The sequence below is a fragment of the Galeopterus variegatus genome, unplaced genomic scaffold (assembly GCF_000696425.1).
Source record: "Galeopterus variegatus unplaced genomic scaffold, G_variegatus-3.0.2 Scaffold1555, whole genome shotgun sequence".
In the NCBI taxonomy this organism is placed as follows: Eukaryota; Metazoa; Chordata; class Mammalia; order Dermoptera; family Cynocephalidae; genus Galeopterus; species Galeopterus variegatus.
Genome location: NW_007727666.1, coordinates 75210 through 97917, shown reverse-complemented (window position 1 = coordinate 97917; position 22708 = coordinate 75210). Strand labels below are relative to the sequence as shown.

At 43.1% G+C, this 22708-nt stretch overlaps 1 protein-coding gene across 1 annotated transcript in view; it reads right to left on the bottom strand.

Annotated features, from left to right (window-relative positions):
* The window catches only part of HEG1 (heart development protein with EGF-like domains 1), a 52828-nt gene that overhangs the window by 23109 nt on the left and 7011 nt on the right, over window positions 1-22708 (bottom strand). Inside the window, exons 4-12 of the mRNA XM_008577646.1 lie at window positions 18201-18539; window positions 16939-17274; window positions 13171-13377; window positions 11132-12469; window positions 8771-8887; window positions 8009-8128; window positions 3975-4078; window positions 1216-1274; window positions 829-989 (exon numbers count right to left, since the gene is read on the bottom strand). Coding sequence (XP_008575868.1) covers window positions 829-989; window positions 1216-1274; window positions 3975-4078; window positions 8009-8128; window positions 8771-8887; window positions 11132-12469; window positions 13171-13377; window positions 16939-17274; window positions 18201-18539 — 2781 coding nt within the window. The remainder of the gene's footprint in view (window positions 1-828; window positions 990-1215; window positions 1275-3974; window positions 4079-8008; window positions 8129-8770; window positions 8888-11131; window positions 12470-13170; window positions 13378-16938; window positions 17275-18200; window positions 18540-22708) is intronic.

Here is a 22708-nt window from a genome sequence, read left to right as displayed (position 1 = left end):
GTGATGTGCTGTAGAAGCTTTTGAGAAAACAGACAAAGCAAGAACAAGAAAAGGAAAATCACCATAATCACCATAAAGGAAAAGCACCACTGTGAGCATTCTGGCTTGCGTTCTTTTGATCTTGTTTCTGTGCATATATAATTTAATAACAAAAAACAAATAAGACAGGTAATACTGCATGTGATTTTTTACTTAATAGTATATCATGGGCCGGCCCGGTGGCGCACTGGATAGTGCGCCGCTTGGGTAGCGCGGCGGCGCTCCCGCCCGAGGGTTCGGATCCCACATACAGACCGGTTCCCGCTCACTGGCTGAGCGAGGCGTGGGAGCAACGCCAAGGGTTGCAATCCCGTTGCCGGTCCCCGGTCCGGTACGGGGGCAACACTGAGGGTTGCGATCCGTTGCCGGACACGGAAAAAAGACAAAAAAAAAAAAATAGTATATCATGATGAAGGTTTCTGGGTCATTGACAAGTATGTACATTCTATGTGTGAGTTTTTTTTCTCCCCAGAGAGAGCAGGAACTTTTCAAGGCAAAGAAGAGTGATTTCTGCTTTGGTACATCGGTTCCTACAACCCTCTTCTTCCCACACCAACACTGTATAGAAGAAATAGAAGGGGCACATGCCAAGGACCACGTGCCTTCAAGGCTGTGTGTGTACAGGACTCTCTGTGTGTATGTGTCTGAAAGCCTTTTGCTTAACAGCCATTTCAAGGATAGGCTCTGTGATGAGCTTTCCCGGGCTTGAGCCCTGAATGTCTTATGTTTCTATCCTAGGTCTGTGCCTAATGGTGTGGCCAGGGTCCTCTCAGAGGGCCACTCTCTTACCTCTAAAGATCCGCCTCTGAGATCCCAAGAACTGGCAGACTTCAGCAGAGGACCTGCAGGAGTTGACACATTGCTGTATCCCGTCGGCCAGGTCAAACAACGTCACATTGGAGGCCAGAGAAAAGGTGGTTTGCAGTGAGATGGCCACCACACTGGACTCCCTACAGGCAAAGTTTGTGGTTTTTCAATTGTCCTAAATTGACAGGTGGGCCCCAGGGCTTTTGTAAAATGAGTATCATTCTCCAGCAAGGGAATGGGTGAGCATGAAGGTCCAGTGACCTTGGCCCTGGGTCAAAACAGGGCCCAGTTTTGTTGCTATCGCCCATGTTAGAACAACCTCCCCTTCCTGTAGTCTGGTTCACAAGCAAATGTAACTTTGTTACTTACCTAGAGGCATGAACTGTGGATCGGATATAACCAGGTAACGTTGAAAAACACACATTTAACTGAAAGGAAGAAGAAGTCTGTCATTAACTGTGAGTTAGACAGAAGCCTTGGACCTAGAACCAATTTCCTATTATCAGGATAAAATAGGCATTTTCCAGCCATCAAGTTATCAACAGGCAGCTTTACACAGAAGTCGTGTCCTTTTTTTTGTTGCCCTCTTAAATGTCCTTCTGTTGTTCTACGAGTACAAAGGGAGAGGGGCAGATAGTAAATCAGTGGGGAAAATCTTGGCAGGAAATGATGTTCAGAATAGCACCCTTGGATGCAAAACATCTTCAAAGGAGCTGTTCTCTTCTAGGACCGAGGGTTTCAAAAAACGCAGAAGCAACTGTTTATTTGGACTTTGCATAATGAACGAGCTTCACTGAACAGGCTCAGCTCCTTTCAATTACCCCAGGTCTGATGAGCCCTACACACAGCCTCATAATCTACAATGAGTTAACCTAACTCAAAGATAGGTCTTCTTCACAAAGGCTCTCCATGGGAAACTGCATTACATGGGTCAAGAGCCTTTTTGTTGAGAGCAAATTAAGAGCTACTCTCCTTGTGTTTGCCTTGTGCCCTCAGAGACAGCAGAAAATCCCTCTACAGCATAAAGTAACATGCCTGCTTCCTTGCTCTGCTCCATAAAAGGGGCTAGAGATTCCTTTTATGGAGCAGAGGGTTTCAATACTTTGTTCAATGCAGACCCACCTGTCTTCAAAGCCCGTGTCTCAGAGACATCCCACTCTTCAGAAGATGGAGTCAAACAGGGATGTTACCCAACCCTTTCTGGCTTTGTATGACACTGCTCTGTAGCTTAATAGTAATGATTTATTGCTATTGTTTTATTATTGACTTTCTCCCCCTGGTATTGGTGAACAGAATGACATCTTGGGAAGGACCATTTGAGTGGCTTCCCCAGTCACTACTTTAATCTTCACTATTTCTTAGTGCAGGTGTATCACATCACCAATAAATTATATGTTGATACTGAGCAAAAAAACCCTGCAAGTCAGATAAGTCACTGAGCACTGTGTAATATGAAGGACTGCTCCTCTGCCCAGGGTTCTAAACCCCTGTACCATCTTAGAAGGAAATATCTACCTACAGCACAACAAAGAAGCAGCTATGGAGTGACAAGAACACAGGTGTACGGTTAGTAGACATGCAACGTAGTAAAGAATTAACCCTTGCCCAATGAGAGATCAGGCCTTTGCCCTTGGTGCAAAGTTAATCTCTAAACCCTTGAAATGTCCTGCCTGATAAAAATATCTTTGTTTAGCTGGGGTCTCTGAACCACGCCAGAAAGTCTAACAACGTGATTTATCATGGGGATTTGGCTATCATGGTATCAGCTCAATAAGGGGCTAGAGACTGAGTCAGTTGCATGGAAAGTCAACCATGTTTACATGACAGTGCCCCAGTAAAGGCTCTAGACTCTAAGGCTCACCAAGGTGAGTTTCCATGGTTGGCAATACTCCATGCATATTGTTACACACTGTTGCCAAGAGTAGTTACCACTGTCTGTGACTCCACCGAAGAGGACAATTGGAAGCTCCACATTTGGAACCCTCCTAGACTCTGCACCACGCCATCGCTTCCCCTGGCTGATTTTACCCTGTAGTCTTTCCCGGTAATTAACCATAACTGTGAGTATAACAGTTTTCAGTAAGTTCTGTGCGTCCTTCTAGTGAATTATTGAAACTGAGGGTGGTCTTGGGGATCCCTTAACTCACGATTGGTATCAGAAGTGAGGGTGGTCTAATAGGCTATTCCCCAACTTTGTACCTGCTGTTTGTGAACTCAAGCAATGTCTTTAACTTCCAGAGCCTCCCAGTTTTCCATCTGCAAAGGTGTTGGCAACAGCTCTTATAGGAGTGAGCCATCTGGCATAGTCCCTGTCTCAGAGTAGATGCTCAGCAGATACAAAACGGAATTGGAATCTGTATTTTATACAAATAAAATCCACAGTCCTATAAAAACATATAATTTTGGATAATATAATAACTCTTACCCATAAAGAACAAGTAAACTTGAAGTCAGAAATCAATTAATCTCTAAAACTTATTTTAATAGCAAATTCCAATTTCTGAACACCAAATCTCTGACTGGGATAGCAGTTGAGAAGCAAAATGTATTATCTGGGCCTCATTTTCAATTCTTCTTTCTTACTCTGCTTTTCTTTTCTTAATGTTTCTGATAAAAAGTAGGCAAAGAGAGAAAGAAGCAGAAGCAAAGGCCCCTAGATAATCTGTACAGTGAATTCTCAAACCCTAGATAACCAGGATTTACTGTTATGCCTTTGAGATTCCCTTGAGGAAAAGGAGTATCATTCTCCCCAAGCTCCAAAGCACAGGGAGAAAGTCACACAGCATGTCAACAGCAGATGCACAGTAGGACTTTCTGGGTCTCTCTTCTTCAACAACAGCCTTTATTGGTGCATGTCATCTATGTCTGTGACTACAAGTTTCCACGTGGACAAGAAACACCAGGACACAAAGACTGCACATGAGGACACATTTAAGTTAACACTTCTACTGGGCACCACTAGTTCTCCATATTTCTGTTCTATTTCCAGGAGGCTTTTATTTTACCATTAAGTTCCCCTTTCAAATATAGTAGAAGTGAAGAGCCAGGAGATGCACCTGACCAACTCTGAATGAAATCTGTTCTGGAAAACAAAGGACTAGCATGAAGATGCCTTTCAGGAAACTTACTGTTTTAGTGATGTCATTTTCAAATTCATGTAGGTCTGAATGTTTCTCCACGGTAGTATTAAAAAAAGTCTTCTTTAATTTGAACTCTGTCACGAAGGTTCTAACTGAAAATGAAAACATAACCTGTTACACCACACAATGGATTGACCTATGCAAGGCTGTGTGCTTATAAGCCTCTGGGGTAACCAGCTTTACTCCCTGCAGTGGATAGAATGTCCCCCCAAACTCACTGAGGCTTAATCCCTGCTGTAACTGTTGAGAGTGGGAAATCCTATTATGATAATTGAAAGGCAGGGCCTCAAAGAGGTGATTAAATTGATGGTTTAATGGTGGCTGTGGGCGTGGTTCTGAGGGCTTTAAAAGGAAAGCTCATGAGGAGCTGTCTCTCTCTCTCTGCTCCACCATATTCGCCGTGTGATACCCTGAGTTGCTGTAGTCATCAGAACAAGACCCTCACCAGATGTGTTCCCTGGCCTTTGGACTTCCCAGCCTCTGAAACTGTAAGCAATAAATTACATTTTCTTATAAGTCACCCAGTTTCAGGTATTGTGTTATAAGCAACAGAAACGGACTAATACACTCCCCTCACAGGACAATCTCTGTGTGTTTCTTTCTCCCCGAGGGTAGACACCGCCTCTCCCTCTTCTAGGTTCCTCTCTAGCAAAGTGAGCATCTACTGAGCTGAGCTTAAGGCTTAGACTGAGTAAACCTCTGGGTGAGAGACTCCAAGAAGTCCTTTGTGTGTCTGCAAGGGCTGCTGAGAGACAACAGCCTTCCTGATATCCCTCTAACGGCCTTCCACATAAAAGACGTTCAGAATAGCTGTGACAAAGAAGAGTGAGCTGGTCTAAACAACGTAAGTAAAGGATGAGGGATGGAGATGTGCTAGATATTAAAAATGCTCGTCTGGCTCATAAGGCTTTAGGTAGAGGAAAGCTCTTGCTCTCTGAGGTCTTTAACCAGGGTAAGCCCTTGACTTCTCATTACGGCTACCCCTATCCAACCCCTGTTCCTCTTGCTCAAAAGAAATATCTGTTTTACCATTGACAAACGAAGCTTTCAGAGGTCAGGTAACTTCCCAAGAAAGATCAGCCAGATCCCAAGGGCCAAAGTTAGCATTCAAACTCATGTGTGTCCATCTTCAGAGTTCTTCTTTCCCTACTCTACTCTCTGCCCCGAGGAGTCTGACGGTCTAAGGACAGCCAAGAGGCTTCCGAAAGAGATGTCAAACATTTGTAGTGGGCCTGTACTCTAGGCAGTTGTCAGACTCCATGATCATAAGCCACATAACGAAAACAGCTCATCTTCAAGACACTGTTGGGTTCAGAAATGAAAGAAAGCAGCTCCATTTTTGAGACCCATTTCACTCATAAAATCAAATTCTAGTTAATACCAATTTGTGCTGATTGGGCCTGAGGGGACTAGAACTTACAAATGGGCAGGCAACCAAAAACTGGTACAGCCTTCTTTATATCTGGCTCTTCTTCCCTTCCTTTACATGAAATTCTTATCTTTCCCTCTGGACAGAAGAAAAATAACCCCAAACACAGAAGCCCATGAAGCTGCTCTTGCACAGAAAGCTTGCATGCTGAATTAAGAAAAAGGCCCACAAATGAGCCAGGGAAAACATTTAACATCTCATACTTACTGTCTAAAGCTCTTAATCCTTATTTAACATCTTTTTGCTTGTTCTACAGCTCAGTGAAGCCAGCTGCTTAGGACTCTTTCTGAGCAGCAGGGAGCTCTTTGAAAACATTCTTGGCCAAATGAACGCATTTCAGCATGCTGTAATTTGCATGTTCCTCTGATGTTTATGAACAATGAAACTAAATGACTTGAAAAGGGAAAGAACATTGAACTGCTCTCCTCCTGATCCCTGCTACCTATGGAGAAACACAGGCTTCCAGAACAGTCGCTCCATGCCTTCATCTTCATACCTCACATTTCTAGGCTTATACCTAAAACTTCCGTATTGAAATACACATACTGTAAATGTTAGGTACACAGAGCTCTTCTGAACTATGACAGTAAATGTGGCCTCTGCTTTCAGGGTAAATATGAAGATTCATCAGTCTCCTCCCAAACCCTGCACTCTCTCCAGGCTGGGTTTTTTGAAGAAATTTACACCTTCAAGCCTGCAGATATATCATTCGGCTTGAAGTCGAATTTTTACTTCAAATTTAACTGATTTCCCTATGTTATCTAAATGATTTTTTTGTTTGAAAGAACCATATTATTACTTCGTGTTCAGAGTGGTTTATTGTTTTTATTGCTTTCAATTCCGGTTCATGAGTTTGAAGAGTAATGTTAACTGATACCTTCCATCTGGATAGCACTTTACCATTTTCAAAGCCGGCTCAAATACATTATTTTATTTGATCTTCATAATAACCCTGAGTGGGAACCAGAGCAGATGGTAATCTGATTTTACAGATGAGAAAATTAAGGCTCAGGAGTCGTGTGCGGCGCTTGGGAGCGTGGTGGTGGCCCTGGAGGTGGACGCTAGGCATGTGACTCCTGGGCAAGAATACTTACCATAATGCTTCAAAACAAAATCATTTCCATCTTCTCCATTCTTAAACCCAAAACTCCTGGCTTATTTCTTATAGAATGTGGCTAAATGGAATAGGTTACCTATATGCAAATAAATTATCAGAATAAGAGAAATTCTTGATTTTGACTAATGTCTATATTTCTAGATACTTCTTTTAAAAATAATGCTTTGACTCAATCCTTGCATTTTAAATAATTTTCAAAATTCTACTGTTGGGCCGGCCCGGTGGCGCACTCGGTAGAGTGCGGCGCTTGGGAGCGTGGCGGCGCTCCTGCCGAGGGTTCGGATCCCATATAAAGACCGGTCCGCTCACTGGTTGAGCGCGGTGCGGGCGCGACACCGAGGGTTGCGATCCCGTTACCGGTCACAAAAAAAGACAAAAAGGAAAAAAAAAATTCTACTATTATTTTAGTAGAGTACCAACCTTCTTAAAAAGTCCCTTCAACCTACGGGTAAGAGGAATTCATATGGATAACACTTACAAAGGACACCAACATTTCCTCTTTCAAAAAGTATTAACTGAGCACTTTTTGTGTGTTTATCCTACTGGGCAATTTAAGATGATTCAAAGATGAGTTATTTTATCTGCCAGTTCCCTTATCCAGCTTAGAAACTCTGCATTTTTCCTTTCTAATTTCCTCAGCAAGTTACATATTAAACTCGGTATTCTAACAAGGGATATACCCTGTATGTAGGAAAGCTCTTAGGATTAACACATTACTGTTTAGCAGAAAGAACCGTGTGCTGGGAACTAGGCCTCTCTTCAACCAGTTACATAAGCTTGGCCATTTAGTACCTTGTCAGGACCTTAGTTTTCATTTAGTTTGATTGTTTGCTTTTTAATCTGTAAAACAGAGATTGTATTTAAAATCAGCCACCTTCATAAATCTATCAAATTAGGAAAGAAAATATGACAAATTGTATGGTACAATTACAGCAGCTTCGTCAAAATGTATCTGCCTGTGGACAAGAACAAGTTGATCTTTTTTTTTTAATAAAAAGAATGAGTGAATGCAGTAGGACAATTAGGATTTTATTTTCTCTTTTCTTCCCCTAAAATGTTTTTTTGACTATGTAGTCAGAATATCTTTCTGATATTTTTTCCCTAGCTGCAGGGTGAAACAGTTAAGCAAATGTTATGAACAAATGATGGCATATTATGCAGTTATTAAGTTGTTCATATAATATTTTTAATATAAATAGAAAAATATTTAAGATATAGAGTTTGTACATATATCATATGATTTCAACTATGTAAAAACATAAGGCACATCAAAAATATTACAAAGTAATGTGCTTATCTTTGAATGTTGGGATAATAGGCAATGTCTTCCACTTCATTCTATATTCCATAAGTTTATACCTTGGACAAATATTGGTTTTGATTAGGAAGAAAAACAGAAAATGTGACTTTGTAAAATATATTGTGGTGTGGAATATATGATGTTATATATAGTCCAATGTGGACTAACTCTCTTACCCAAATTGCATATTCCTTTTTCTAACTGGTACCCAACAGGGCATTTGCAGATAAAGGATCCCTGAGTATTGTTGCACATGGCCAGGGGTGGGCAGGGGTTTGAGAGGCACTCGTTCACATCTGCAGAGGACAAAAAAACAAGACCATATGGAATCTGTTGCAGACAGCAAAATAATAATCCAGTACATTAAGAACCTTTTCAGGGCCAAATGGTACTCAGTGAGGTAGGGACCAAAAGTGAGTAGGAAACTACCCTTGTCCTCAAGGGGCTGATCATCTATTGAGGGTGGAGGCAGCCATATAAACAATTAACTACAAATATAAAGCAGGATTTGGATGGACAGAGAAAATAACAGATTTTGATGGAGGGAAGAATTAAGGATGGTTCCAAATAATATCCGGACTAAGATTGGAAGGATTTTAATAAACAGATTTGGGAGGCGGGCAGATTTTAGGCTGAGACACTAGCATGGTAATGTCCAGGGGCAGAAACACATAGGGGTCTTTGGGGAGCTGTAGGGGGTCTGGTGTGGCAGGAGTGTAGGGAGCCTGCAGAACGGAACCAGATCAGGAAGTCTGTTGGCGCCACACTACAGTACCTGACGTTATCCCGCACAAAACACACAAGCATACTAACTCACAAGTAAGCAGGGTATTCATTTTAAAATCTTCTTCCTCTCCATTTTGGAGGGAAAAGGAGTTTATTGAATAACCCAGTGTGACACTGGAGTGCAGACCACTGGACATTGCTTTTTCTCTTACCCACACTGCAGTCATCCCCTTGCCAGGAAGGTGAGCACATGCATCGATGGCCACGACTGCTGAGGTCCACAATGCATTCTCCATCATGAAGACAAGGGTTTGTAGCACAGCTGTTGACTAAAAACACATTCCAGAATAATGCAGTTAACCACACAGGAAATATGAAGTCAGCTCTAGGTAAATATTTAATTATCCCAGCTAATATTTGATTCTTGCTTATTTCTGTTTACTTGCCCTGAAAGGCCACACTACTAAAGTAGAATGGGTTCTCAAGAGGTGCAGAAGATGGGTACAGAGAGATTGGGCACAGGTCCTAGTTTGTGTCTGTATATAAATGTTAGACAATGGGATCTCTAAACACAAGAATTGGCTCAAATCAGTTGCTGCTTAAGGTCACTCAGTTCAGGCTTGACGATTATATTGCCTTTGTGATACTTAGAAAATTCAATGACAACTTCAAACACGTTAAGGGAAAAGGATTCCTGATCAAATCATCTTTCCTGCTGTAAGATTTACTCAGGGTATGTGTGTGTGCGTTCGTGTGTGTGTGAGCACACGCGCATGCACACCCTGCCTTTTCCCTTCGACTTTATCAAAACCATAGTATTCATATATGTATACTCAATTATGATTCAATTAAAAAAAAACATAGTATTCTTTATCCAAAAATTTCCAAATTTGACTGGGCCTCCACATATTGTGTGTCATTTAGGAAATGATCAGAGTCGAGCACTACAATGTCCTCTTTCTTTACATAACATAAAAATGGACCCTACCTGAATTCATCTCGGCCCTCAGGACACAGACTTCAGTGTCAACCTTGACTCCCAGCCCCCAACAGTAGTTACCACAGTTCTCTGTTTGGCTCTGTATAACTGGCACTGTCACATTTCAGTTATGCAGTAACTGCTTTATAAAGGTTTCTGACATAGAAAAGCTGAAATCTACAACATAACTGCATCGTCCACAAGGAGGAAATCAGTGGTAGAATGAAAAAAGAAGGTGGAAGTCAAGAGTCCTCACTCCAAAAGAAGAACCCTAAAAACAGACAGGCTAACCTTAAAGATGGTGTTCCTATTATTCATTGCTACTTTAAATATTACCTAAAATCACATATATGAACTCAGCACCTCTATAACCAAACACTGCATCCATGAACACTGGCACAAAAAATATATTAGCAGCTAGTGAAATCTGCTCCTAATCCTCACCTATAGTCTTGTAATGGCTACGATCAACTTTAAGGGAGGTTCCATCTGGTATTGGAAATGAAGCCTGTGAGTCCTGAAGCAGGGCTTCCAAACTTCCCTGGAGAAGGAGCCACCTTTCCTCTCCCAGAGGTTCTCAGATCACTGTACAAAGGAGGCACCATGGGACTGGCAGTGGGGGTGGTTCAGGACCCTCTGGCCCCAGGTTGACTGTGGCTGACTAGTTGGAACTGTGTCACTCACTGAGCTCCCTGCTCTGGTCTCTACAAAGCTTCTCTCTTCTTCCTCCTTAAGATGCCAGTCTCCACTTTACCCCTTAACCAATAGCAGTTTTACTTTCCTGGGTCTGGACAAGCCAAAAGTGCAATTTTGAACATGACATCAAATGATATATCATCCTACTTCCTTCTACCTCTCCTTAAATGACAAAGAATCATTAGGATGGCATTATTCTCCTCGTACCAGCAACTTCAATATGTTTATAACGATAACCTTAAGTGCAACGTGAATGAAGGAGGCCTGGTTACGCAGTCCCTGTGGGAAAAGGCTAGTTCGTGATCTTTTTGTATACACGTCCCCCACCCCAATTTACTAACTAGCAACATAATCTTCAGGAAACAAAGGAGTTTGGGCTTCCCCTGATCACAAGAAGCCCTCTGAACCCAAGAAGCCCCCAGGTGGCTGGGGAACCAGCTGACTGACTCAGCGCTCTAGGCTCTGATCTGGGAGCAGGCACCCAACTCACTCCCTGTCTCCAATAAGGCACCTAAAGCTTCTTTACTACAGTTTCTCCACCCTCCAATCCTGCATCACAGCCTGTTCTGACCTCAGAAGAGTTAGAGGCAGGCTTGAAAAGCTCTTGCAACAGGACATTAAGAGTGACAAGTGCATTATCTACCAATGTCACACATGGCCAATGCATCCTCTCTTCTTGCTTCAGGAAGAATTATGTAACTCAGGGTGAGAAAATTAGGTCCACCGTGACCTTATTTTATGCTTTAAATGCATCCATGGGAAGCATATGAGGTCACATAACAGACACTATTTCAAATACCAGCCATTTCCACACATTTACATGAGCCCCAAGCCCCAAGCAGCTCTCAGTGCTGGACAGAGCCCAACAGTCAACGTGTGCTTGTGAGATGTGTTTTACCTGAGGACGGAGATGACAATGCTGTTGGTGACTGTGTGCTGCTCTGAGTAGCCAAGGCAGTAGATTTAGAAGCCAACACTTCAGTCATGGGAACATCGGTGGTTTGGGGAGGAGATGTTCTGAAGAAACGTGAAGCTGGGCTGTACTCTTCTGTAACACCAAGCCTTGTGGTCAGTTCTTTTGCTGATGTGGGTATGCTGGTTGGAGGGATCAATTGGGTGGTAGCATCTGTATGCACTGGGTTCCTTTTTGTGGTGACACCACCTTCGGTTGAGATTTGTGGCACTAGAATTTCAGGATGGGTCAGCAAGAGTTGTTTTCCAGCTGTGGTCTGTACAGCTACAGGGCCAGTGGTCAGAGCTACTGTGCTTGGTGGAGTGCCAGGAGTGGTGATGGGTGGATGAGAGGTCTCAAAAGTGGTGGCTGTCAAAGCTGGAAACATTTGGTCTAAGCTCGTGCTCCCGGCTGGAAGGGTTTGCTTGGTGGAGGACTCTGTTAGGGCTGGGGGCAAAGGGACCCCTGAAGGAGAGCTCAGTGTTACAGCTTTGGTAGACTCTGTGAGCAGAGACACCAAGCTCGGTGACTCTGACTCTGTAATGATTTTCTCTTGGTGTGGGGTGCCCTGGTTCTTAGGGTCTGCTGTTTGACAACTTTGGTGCTCTGCCACTGTCGATGTGTGAACTGAAGTCACAGGCGTCTCCCTCGCCCTGGGCAGGACTGTGGTAGAAGATGAACGGGGTGAGGCTGTTTGTGGGACAGGTAGTGGGGCAGGGGTAGATGCTGTCACAGATACGGGTACAGGCGATGGTGAGGAAGGCAAAGGCACGTAGGCCTCAGAGGTGGACTTCAGGGGATGTGCAGACGTCCTGGTGGATGGTAAGGTTGGTGAGAACAACTGGTGAGACTGTGACACTGAGGGCAGAGGCAAAGGGGGCCCTGAAGAAGAAGAGTCACCAACAGATCCAGCATCAGCATCCAGAAGAACCAAAGTATGTGGCATATTAATAATGGTAGATGTGTAGGACGGAAGGGTGGACGTCTGCGGAACCAGTGACTCGGTGGAAGGCTGTGTGTATTCCCCATCCAAGGATGAGGTGTTACTTCTTTCAGTCTGAGCATGAGAAGAGGAAAAATAGTCTGAATGCGAAGAGTCTGAGACATTAATATGAGAGGTTGAGCTCTCCTGGACATCCGAGGAGGAACTGTTATCCGTAATGGACAGTAACGCCCGTTCTCCTTTAGTGAAAGTAGATGAAAGGTAGGTGTGATCAGTGTGGCCACTGGAAGTCTTCTGTTCAAGATCTGTGCCACTCACTTGACTGTTGCTAATTCCAGTGACTGCAAATGGAAAAGCCAAAGTTAGTTCGACTAAACATATAAGAAACCTCTGAAACACGCACTACAAAATAGGCTTTCAGTGCCCTGTCCATGAACTCAAGGGGGTGAAGCACCTTCTTTGGACAGGTGGTTTTTGATGGTGAACACTCCGAACAGAGACAGTACGGGAAGGCAGGAATGGTCAGTGTCTGCTCTGAGTGGATTTACCTCCTGGGAGGACTAGTGGTGGCAGTAGTGAGAACAATAATAAAAGAATAATAATAACAGTAATAAAAGAGACCAGGGGACTAAAACTAGGGGGCAGTTCCAAATTTCCTCCACATGCCTTTTTTGATAAAAGCAAATTGGTATCTGAAAAGCCCTTAAGACCCCAAATAGAATCACTGTTATGTCTAAATGGGAAAAGGAAAACCCTCCCAATTTTCCATTCTGTGTGATGAGACATTTCTTCTCCAGCAGATTGGCCTTAGCCACAAAGTGGCAGGTCACCTTCATGTCTGGCTTCCCTGCCCCACACATACTGTCCCAAATGCCTCAGGCAAGCGTGTGGCCGATGGGAGGGGCAGAACCCAGAAAGTTCTCTCCATAAAGGGCTTGTGAGGTACTTTCTGGGTGGACAGCCGACTAAACCATCCTAGGACTGCGAGGGAAGTGTCAGATGAGCTGAGGAACGAGGAGAGGCCTCTGCGAAGACACAGCACCTCCGAGGGCAGGCGCGGCAACCAGGCCCGTGTGGTCGGTGGCTCCCGTGCGCTGAGGGGCATGCTCTGCTTCCCGGGACACCGTTGCTGCCGGGCTCCCCACCTCTCCGGAGGTCGTGCTGGCATTGCCGAGGGGGACAGACCGCCCCGTGCGCTCTCCGCTTCCAGTGATGGTGGCCGAGGTGTGCGGCCTGCTCTCTTCCACAGCTGCAGAGAGAAGGAAAAGGGGCGGCCGGCCAGTAAGTGTGAGCGACAGTGACAGTGACAGCGGTGCACACTCCCGTGCTCCCAGTCGTTAGCCGAGTTGTGCGCTGCATCTGCCCAGTGGCCTGGATTTGTGGGAAAGCTCATTACTTCGGCCAGTAGGATCAGTACTGGATTTCTGCTTGGTGATACACAAGACACAGAGTTTATGTCAGGGAAATTGGTGGCTGCGGGAAAAGTAAACGGTGGGCAAAAGACTAACAACCCTCTTGGGGCTTCAGACATTGGGACAAGGCTGTCCCTCCTGGTGGGACCAGCGGTACATGAATTGCCACAGGGCCTGCCATTCTATAGAGTTAGTACGCCACCCTCAGAGGTGACAGGTGGGCTCGGTTTTTGTCTTAATTTTTAAAATGCATTTGTTCTATTTTCTTGATGGGGATGGAATAGGGAAGGTGACACATGAATATTCTTTTCTTCCTTTTAGGGTATATTCATATGTTTTATGCTATAGACCTAAAGTCCCTAGAACTGTCTTAAATTATTATATTAGATTATCAAATAAACCTTTCTTTTCAGAAATGACAGGGCCAGCCCGGTGGCGCACTGCTACAGTGTGCCGCTTGGGAGTGCGGCGGCGCTCCCGCCAAGGGTTCGGATCCCACATACAGACCGGCCGCTCACTGGCTGAGCGAGGTGCGGGCGCAACACCGAGGGTTGCGATCCCGTTGCCGGTCCCAGTCCGGTACGGGCGTGACACTGAGGGTTGCGATCTGTTGCCGGTCACGAAAAAAGACAAAAAGGAAAAAAAAAAAAAAAAAAAGAAATGACGAAAATGAGGCCCAATTCTTCTTGACCTAAATACTTCATAGTCTGCCTCTATGAGAAAACAGACTCTTTTCCTGGTTCTCATTCCCATTGTCAGCCCAGACTAGCCCTTGACACCCCCGTGGACACACTTTGATGGAAAGCAGATGTAAAGCTGAGTATTAGGTAATTCATCTCAGGATAGGTTTGAATTAACTGAGAGACAGGAATGAGCATGGCAGCATGACACACAGTGACCTAGAGCAGCACTGAGAAGGCCAGGACCAGGGTGAGATGTGACTCGGCTAGGCTGAGGGCCTCGAGAGATCCGTGGAGAGTCAACCAGGAGAGGGCAGAGAGCAGAGTGTATCTGAGCACGATTTCTCTGGGCAAAGAGAAAAAGGCCTTGAATGGGGATATCTTAAATATTCTATGTTAAATGAAATCTATTTAAATAACCAAAGTGAGGAATCATGGCCTGAAACAGAGGGGCTGAATCTGAACCCAGAGAAGAAACAAACTGAGAACTCTGGAAAGCTGGATTGCAGAATCATCCAGCTTTGGGTGATTCAGAGGAAAGGAGATGAAGCACTGTGTTAACCTCCAGCAAGATGGTTTCAGGAATGAGGCTACTATTATCATATCTTATCATTTTCCAGCTTTTGATAATTGAACCCCAAGATCTGATCACAATGAAATCACCTTTTCCACATGAGTCAACTGAGCATTAACTGCGGAGAGGAAGGGTTCTGAAGAGATGTAAAAGGGAAAGGCTACAGAACCTAAGATCCTGGTTTGAGCAGGTAAAAATCCTAAGCGCCACAGTGGTTAGGGTGGAAAATGATCCCTTTTGTTTAGGAAATAGATAATGTGTTTTCCATACACAGACAACATTAAAAAGTATAAATATCCTCCACCCATATGTATGGTATTCTTTCATGATAAGCATATACTTTTCCACGTCACACAAGTAGTAATAAACACTGATTTTTCTCATTAATTAGGATCTCATATGGGGAAAATGGAGCTGCTATTATCAGTGGTGGAGAGTTAAGACTTTAACCCTATTAAAAGCTGAAATGATAAGTTAATGCATTTTTGCTTTAGTCAGCATACACTCTACATTGATAAGACTGCTGAGAATTGTTCTTAAAAATTACCCAAAAGAAAAGTTTTTCCAAATTGGTAAATTGAACTTCATCAAAATTAAAAATTTTTGTGCTACAAATTATACTATTAAGAAAGTGAAGGGCCGGCCCCGTGGCGTGCTTGGGAGAGTGCGGCACTGGGAGCGCAGTGACGCTCCTGCCGCGGGTTCAGATCTTATATAGGAATGGACGGTGCGCTCACTGGCTGAGTGCAGTGCGGGCAACACCACACCAAGGGTTGCGATCCCCTTACCGGTCACGGAAAAGACAAAAAAAAAAAAAAGTGAAGACAACCCAAGAATAGGAGAAAATGTCTACAAATTATATATCTGATAAAGGACTAGTGTCCAGAATATAAAAAGAACTCTTACAACTCAATAATAAAAAGACAAATAACTCAATTTAAAAATAGTCAACAGATGTGAATAGACATTTTCAAAGAATATATACAAATGGCCAATAAGCACATGAAAAGATGCTTAACATGATTAGTCAGCTGCGAAATGCAAGTCAAAACCACAGTAAGACACCCTTCACACCCACCAGGATGGCTATAATAAAAAAAGATGGACAGTAACAAGTGTTGAAGATGAGGAGACACTGGAACACTTGTACATTACTGATGGGAATATAAAGTGGTGCAGCCCCTTTGGAAAACAGTTTGGCATTCTTCAAAAGGTTAAAAATAGAGCTACCATACATCCTGGCACTTCCAAGAGAATTGAAAACATATGTCCACATAAAAACTTGTACCTGAACGTTCACAGCAGCATTATTCATAATAGCCAGAAGGTGGAAACAACACAAACATCTACCAATTGATGAAAGGATTAAAAAAATGCAGTAGATCCATACCGGGGAATATTATTCAGCCATAAAAAGAAATGAAGTACTGATACATGATACAGCATGGATGAACCCTGAAAACATTATGTTAAGTGAAAGACACAAAAGGCACACACATTGTATGATTCCATTTATAGGAAATGTCTAGAACAGGCAAATCCACAGAGATAGAAAGTAGAGTAGTGGCTGCCAGCAGCTGGGGGGAGGGCAGAATGGGAAATGATGGCTGAAGAGTATAGGGTTTCTTTTTGGGGTAATTAAAATGTTCTAGAATTAGTAGTGATGGTTGCACAACAATATGAATGCTGTATACTAGAAAATACTGAATTGTATACTTTAGATGGGCCAATTGTATGGAATGTGAATTTTATCTCAAGCTATTTAAAAGAAAAGGGAGAATTTCTTTTGATAAATGCCCAGACCTGGAGTGAACAACCACTCATGAGAAGTTTACCCTCTGAAAGCTCTGTGATTGAGACAGGTATGGGGGTATGGGGTGGGCTACGGTGAATGGGAGGACATGGACAGAGAAGTCCCTCAGCTGCATGTGGGAAGAGAAGGTAGGACCAATGGGTTCTTGGAGATGTACCAGGAAAGAATTGGGGATATCTGTATCAACCAGCTGTTACAATGGCCTGGGAATAATGAAACTAGAGGGGTCTAAGGAGTTACTTCCTTAGTGCATGGTTTTAATACACCACAGAAGATCATAAGCATGGTAAGCCCCTCTCTGTATGGTACAGTTATGCAAAATGAAACTCACTCGAACGTTCTCCACGTGGTGCTGAGGAATCTAGGCTTTCTGAGGAAGATGTAGACAAAGACTCTGAGTGACTTTTATCACCCAATGCTGTGTTATTTCCTCCGGACTGTCGAGCAGAGTTCAAGAACTGGGTCAAAACCGAAGCATTCACAACTTCAGAATACAAAGCAGAACTTCCTGTCACATCTGCAAATGTCTTGTTGTTGGTCAAGAACCAGCGTGCTGTGCTCTCTCCACTGCTGACGGATGGGACTGACCTAGATACAGTCTCAGTCTGAGACACAGAACTTCCATTTTCTGCCTCAGAGCTGCTGGTGAGCGGATGTCCTCCAAAGGCTGTCAGGTATCAGGTAGAAAAAAATGCTATCACAAAGATATCCATGACAGAGAGCCCGCAACAACTAAGAAGTGAGTCCTCCCTATGGAAAGATTCCCTCTTCCAAGGAATCTCGTACAATACTTACTATATGTATAACCTGACATGCACTATCACATTCTAAATAATTATTTCAAAACTTTTGGGTATCAGCAAGATAACAATATTAAAACAAAAGTTGGTGAAAGGGACCTTTTAAACAACATGTGCAGGTATAGGCTTGAGTGTTTTATTCTATTTCCCATATAAAATGGTCAAGAAAATCAGTGTGTCATTATGCCCAACAAACACGATGTGCGTAAATAAAGTGCATAGTCAGAGCACTTTTCTAAAACAGTTCTAATATTAATAAAGATTATTCTAATTCCAAAGTACTATGTAGAAAATAAATAAATAAATAAAGTACAAAGAGCAAACCAAACCATGAATTTGGGAACTATATTTTTATCTGCATATTTGTTTGTAAAGATGATTTGTACACAAAATAACTGAAGCTAGTTTTAAAAAGCGGGCTAGCTCTCACTTTGAAGACAATGCTGTAGAGTGAAAAGAAGATGGAACCAACCAAAAGAGCCCCGAGGCACAGGTCTCAACTCTGCTGAGTGAGTTAAATGGCCGTGCATCCATTACTGAAACCCTCTGAGCCTTAGTTTCCTCCTCTGTAAAAAGCAGGAGGAATAACACCTGTCCAACTAACTTCACAATGTTCTCATAAGGATGAAAATCAAAATGCAATAATATGTTATACCAGATAAAGGAGCTGGTGCCATCAAAGAGCACACTTGTACTTTTCTATGGAGACTATAAATGGTCTTGAAGAGATCCAGCAAGAAAATTCAACTATTTTTAATACTCCTAATAGATCAAGTAAAGATGGATTACTTACTTGGGGAATCATTTTGCCAGTGTAAAGATGTAACTCCAAGTTCACTGTCAGTGGATGGCTCCATGAATTCCCCATCCCCTGGAGTCCCAGTTACTCTGCTGTTTCTTCTCAATTCCACCGCAGAAGGTGAAGAAGGGACTGAGACGGAAGTTGTGGCAACTTTGGGGTGTTCAGGGAAACCCTCTGTCTCGTTTATAGGTCCCAGACTGACAGTTAGAGACTGAAGCATCCTTGCGACACCATCAGTGAACGTGGTGGCAACATGCGTACTCTCTGTCTGACTGACTGAGGGGCTTTGGAGATCAGTAGAGTTTTTGAGCTCCTCCATGCCTTCAGAAGCTAAAACAAAAAAAAGTATGATTCAAAACTCCTCAGGGGTTTAAGAAAATCACGGATGTATCTAAGTACAATAGTTTTATTACATTTGGGTAGATAAATCTAACTGCATGGACCTAATATATATTCAATCATTTGTGTGTGTTTACACACACATGTGCAACCAGGACACAAATCTAACTGCATGGACCTAATATATATTCAATCATTTGTGTGTGTTTACACACACATGTACAACCAGGACTCACTCCTTCACTCCCTCCTCACTAGCTCTAATTCTCAGAGTGCTAAGTGGAAAAGCAGGGAAGATCCACCATGCACAAAGAAAGGTTCAAGCTAAGAAGAAGATAAAATAAAGCAAGGCAAATACATTATTTGCCTTGGTTTTCATAGAAGATGAAAACTTCTACTGCTGAATTCCACATTACAGCTTAAACAGAACACACCACTGTGATGATGTTTTTCTTATTGTTCTGTTTTGTTTTAGCAGTGTAACCCTTTTGTTTAAATGCTATTATAGATTAAAATCCAAAGCATAAAGTGAATAAAAGTGGGGCCGCCACAGGTTGTCCAATTCCCAGGTCACCACTGAGGAGGTCTAGGGTTCTGCAGAACACAGCTGGGACACCACTGGCCTAGAACAAAAATCCCTAGCCTTGTCACCATCAAGGGATCTTTATTATTCCCCACCTCACAACCATCATAAACTTTATGTTTTGGAAGTCTATTAACCAAACTGCATTTATTAAGTAACAGAACTTCTAATCAGCAGGAGATACTCATTATTACCCCATGATTTGATTTAATTCCATCCAAAACCAAACAGACTTCATTATTGTAGTTAGCCTCATTAAGCATTAGAGACCAGTTCTCAAACCTACATACTACCCCAATGGGCCCCTAAGAGATCAAGGACTCCAGGCTGGGAAGTTTTTCTGATCAATGGATGGCAGCCATTGGATAATCGTCATGAACCTCAAGAACTATATACGTCATTGGTCAAAATATGTAGTCTGCTCCACAGAGGTATGGTGGCTTGAGGATGGCTTCCTTCCACAAAGAACTTCCCAAAGGATACCCTGAGAACCCACCTCCAGAAGAATAATTAAAATTATCATTCCAAACAGGAATACAATGCAGGAAAGCTTGGTGAACAGGAAGAAACATGGAGGGCAAAACCAAAGGCAAGAAAAGAGTGTGCTTTTTATTCCTTTTAAGATAAAAATAATACAAAGTACTCTATGCCTATATAATGAAAGGCTTCGAGCTGTCAATTAGGATCTAGAAAAGGGGGAAAGGAAGTGTCATTATAAACAGTTCTTTGAAGACTAGTCCTATGTGCAGTTGTAACCAAAAGCACAAATAAATTTCAGATATAGTTAGAGAAAAAGAGAGTGCACAGAAATAAAAGGTTCCTCTTACTCTCATACAAAACCATCAAACCAGCTATACCAAGAACATAGCCCACAGCTGTGGCTGCTGCACTTCAATGAATACAAAATAAAGATGCAGACAATCCACAAAACCAGTCATTGAAACAAAGGAATAGAAACACCCAGACAGAAAAAGAGTCCTAACCTATCCAAACCTACCTCTACTTAAAAACAAAAAACAAAACAAAACAAACAAGCAAACAAAAAACACTTTAGTATAAAAAAAGGAAAGCATAATATAAATATGTCACAAATGCTCACTCAACCACTTAGCTTGGCAGGCCTAACTTCATTAGAGTTATCCTCTATATCCACCAAATTACAGCCCCATCAGATTGCTGGATTTTCTTTCAAAACACTTTTATTCCCGATAAACTGCATTATTTCATCCATTCATGTTCCCATCAAAACACCATGGCAATAATACTGGATTCAGCCTGAATAATCCAGGCCTGTCCGCCTCTGGTGGTTTTAGCAAATCGATGGCCACAGAAATATAATCACAGAAGTCACAAATGCTGAAAGTCATGAAGGGAAAATGCTGTTTTCCTTGCCCTGGGGGCTCTGTAGAACACTGCTGTCTCATCACATCGTCTCAGCATTTTCATCATTATAAAAGGCTACCATTTACTTACCAATTACGATGTGCCAGGCGTTGTGCTTAGTACTTTACATATTAATCTCATCCTCATGGTAAAGCTATGAAATGTGTGTAAATACTTCTGTACAATTGGTGCCTCTCAATAAAAAGAGGAAATGTTTAGTCAAACTAATCTACAATCACCACTTGTATTACTAAATAGGCACCTGCTAAATAACTCTGGAGGGAAATTTACCATGATCCTAATCAACAGGCCAGCATTATTGATTATTAAATAATTGCCCTTCCTTGCTCATTTCTACCCTTGAAGGAGCCATTCAAAAAAGGGAAGACCATCCGTCTGGGAGCAGAAACAAGCCACGTTCCTAGTGTCTAGAAGAGGACATGGAAAGAATGCCTGTTCATCTGGTAAAAGTATCTGCGTCACTCTCCAGTCACAGCACAAAATGCCGGGACCTCAGGCATACATCAGAATGCTCAACCTTGACTTGACTGCTATCCGGTACTTGCCAAGTACAGCTGAAGCAGATATTTGAGAAAGATATTCTAAATCTACAATCTTCTGAGTTATTTATGCTCTCTCCCTTTACAAAGTGGAATTACCACAGAGCAATTTACCTGGACCACATTAGCTCAGCTACCCACAGAAATACTTGAATAAGTTGAGATCCATTATTACACCAGCAGCTCCTACTGAAAATTTATATAAAATTTAAGAACATGAGCAAAATTTCAATAAAACAGCAATCGAAGGCATTTTCCATTATGATCCTCAGCATCACTTACGTAAATAATCCTCTTAGAATGTACTGCCCCCAAAACACTTCTGCCCACAGATGAAACTGTATGCTTACTTTATCTGGCAACCATCACATGCCCCACCCGGTTTCCCTTTGTGCCCTGGTTTCCAGGAAGCTCAGTACTAAATTTAGTGCTCAATTGTAGCCACTCTCACACAATTCAACATACATATATCTCTTTCCACCTCCAAAGAGAGCTTTTCCCCCCTGTTTCTTGCTTTGTTTACTTCTTCCCCAGTGATCGAATAGTACCTGGTCATTACAGAAAATACGGAAAGTACAGAAAGATATAAAGCAGCAAAAGATGTAAAGCTGCAAGAAAAATAATTTCAGATGATTTCTGATCTTTTTTCAAAAATCGGATCCCAGGGCCGGCCCGGTGGCGCACTGCTACAGTGCGCCGCTTGGGAGCGTGGTGGCGCTCCCGCCGAGGGTTCGGATCCCACATACAGACCGGTTCCCGCTCACTGGCTGGGCGAGGTGTGGGGGCACCGCCGAGGGTTGCAATCCCGTTGCCGGTCCCGGTCCGGTACGGGCGCGACACTGAGGGTTGTGATCCGTTGCCGGACACGAAAAAAGACAAAAAGGAAAAAAAAAAAAAAAAAAATCAGATCCCATTGCCTGGGCCTACACCTGCTTTAATACTGTAAGGCATACAATTTAGTTTTGGAAGTAGGTAACTCCTGGCTATCTCAGCCTCAGAAGAGGTGGTGCTGCACAGGTGTTTCCATGTGGCTGAGTGAAGAGCGAAAGGAGGCAGAGAATACAAAGGCTCAATGTTGTGTGGAATGACAGATGCAGAAACTAGAAAGGATCTTTTGGATCACGTGGTCTAATCCCTTCATGTTTCAAATAAAGAGCCCCATCCTCCCATGGCAGGCTCCTAGCTCATCATCCTCACGCTCACCTAGTAAGAAGCGTCACTAATCGGACTGATCTAAGTGCAGGGCGGGGTCACATTTCCTAGTGGACAGAATGGCCAGGTGTCAAAAGGCACAAGCCTGCGCTGCACTCCCTTTTCACTTCTGTTTTCCACAGAGCTGGCCAACGAGCTGAGTCAACTTGGGGTCTACCTGTGGCATGTCCTGTGGGCTCTCTCTCAGCACTCTTGCCCAAGTGCCTAGAGCTCCCGTATCATATAGTCAGAGGGTACAGTAAAATCTCAAGAGTTAGATTCAAGGGGAGGGAAGACGTATACCAGAGCTTTGTTTAGTGGGGTAGCGGGTGCTAGCCCAGCTTTAAAAATAAAGAACTTTTGGGCCGGCCCGGTGGCGCACTGGATAGTGCGCCGCTTGGGAAGCGCGGCGGCGCTCCCGCCCGAGGGTTCGGATCCCACAT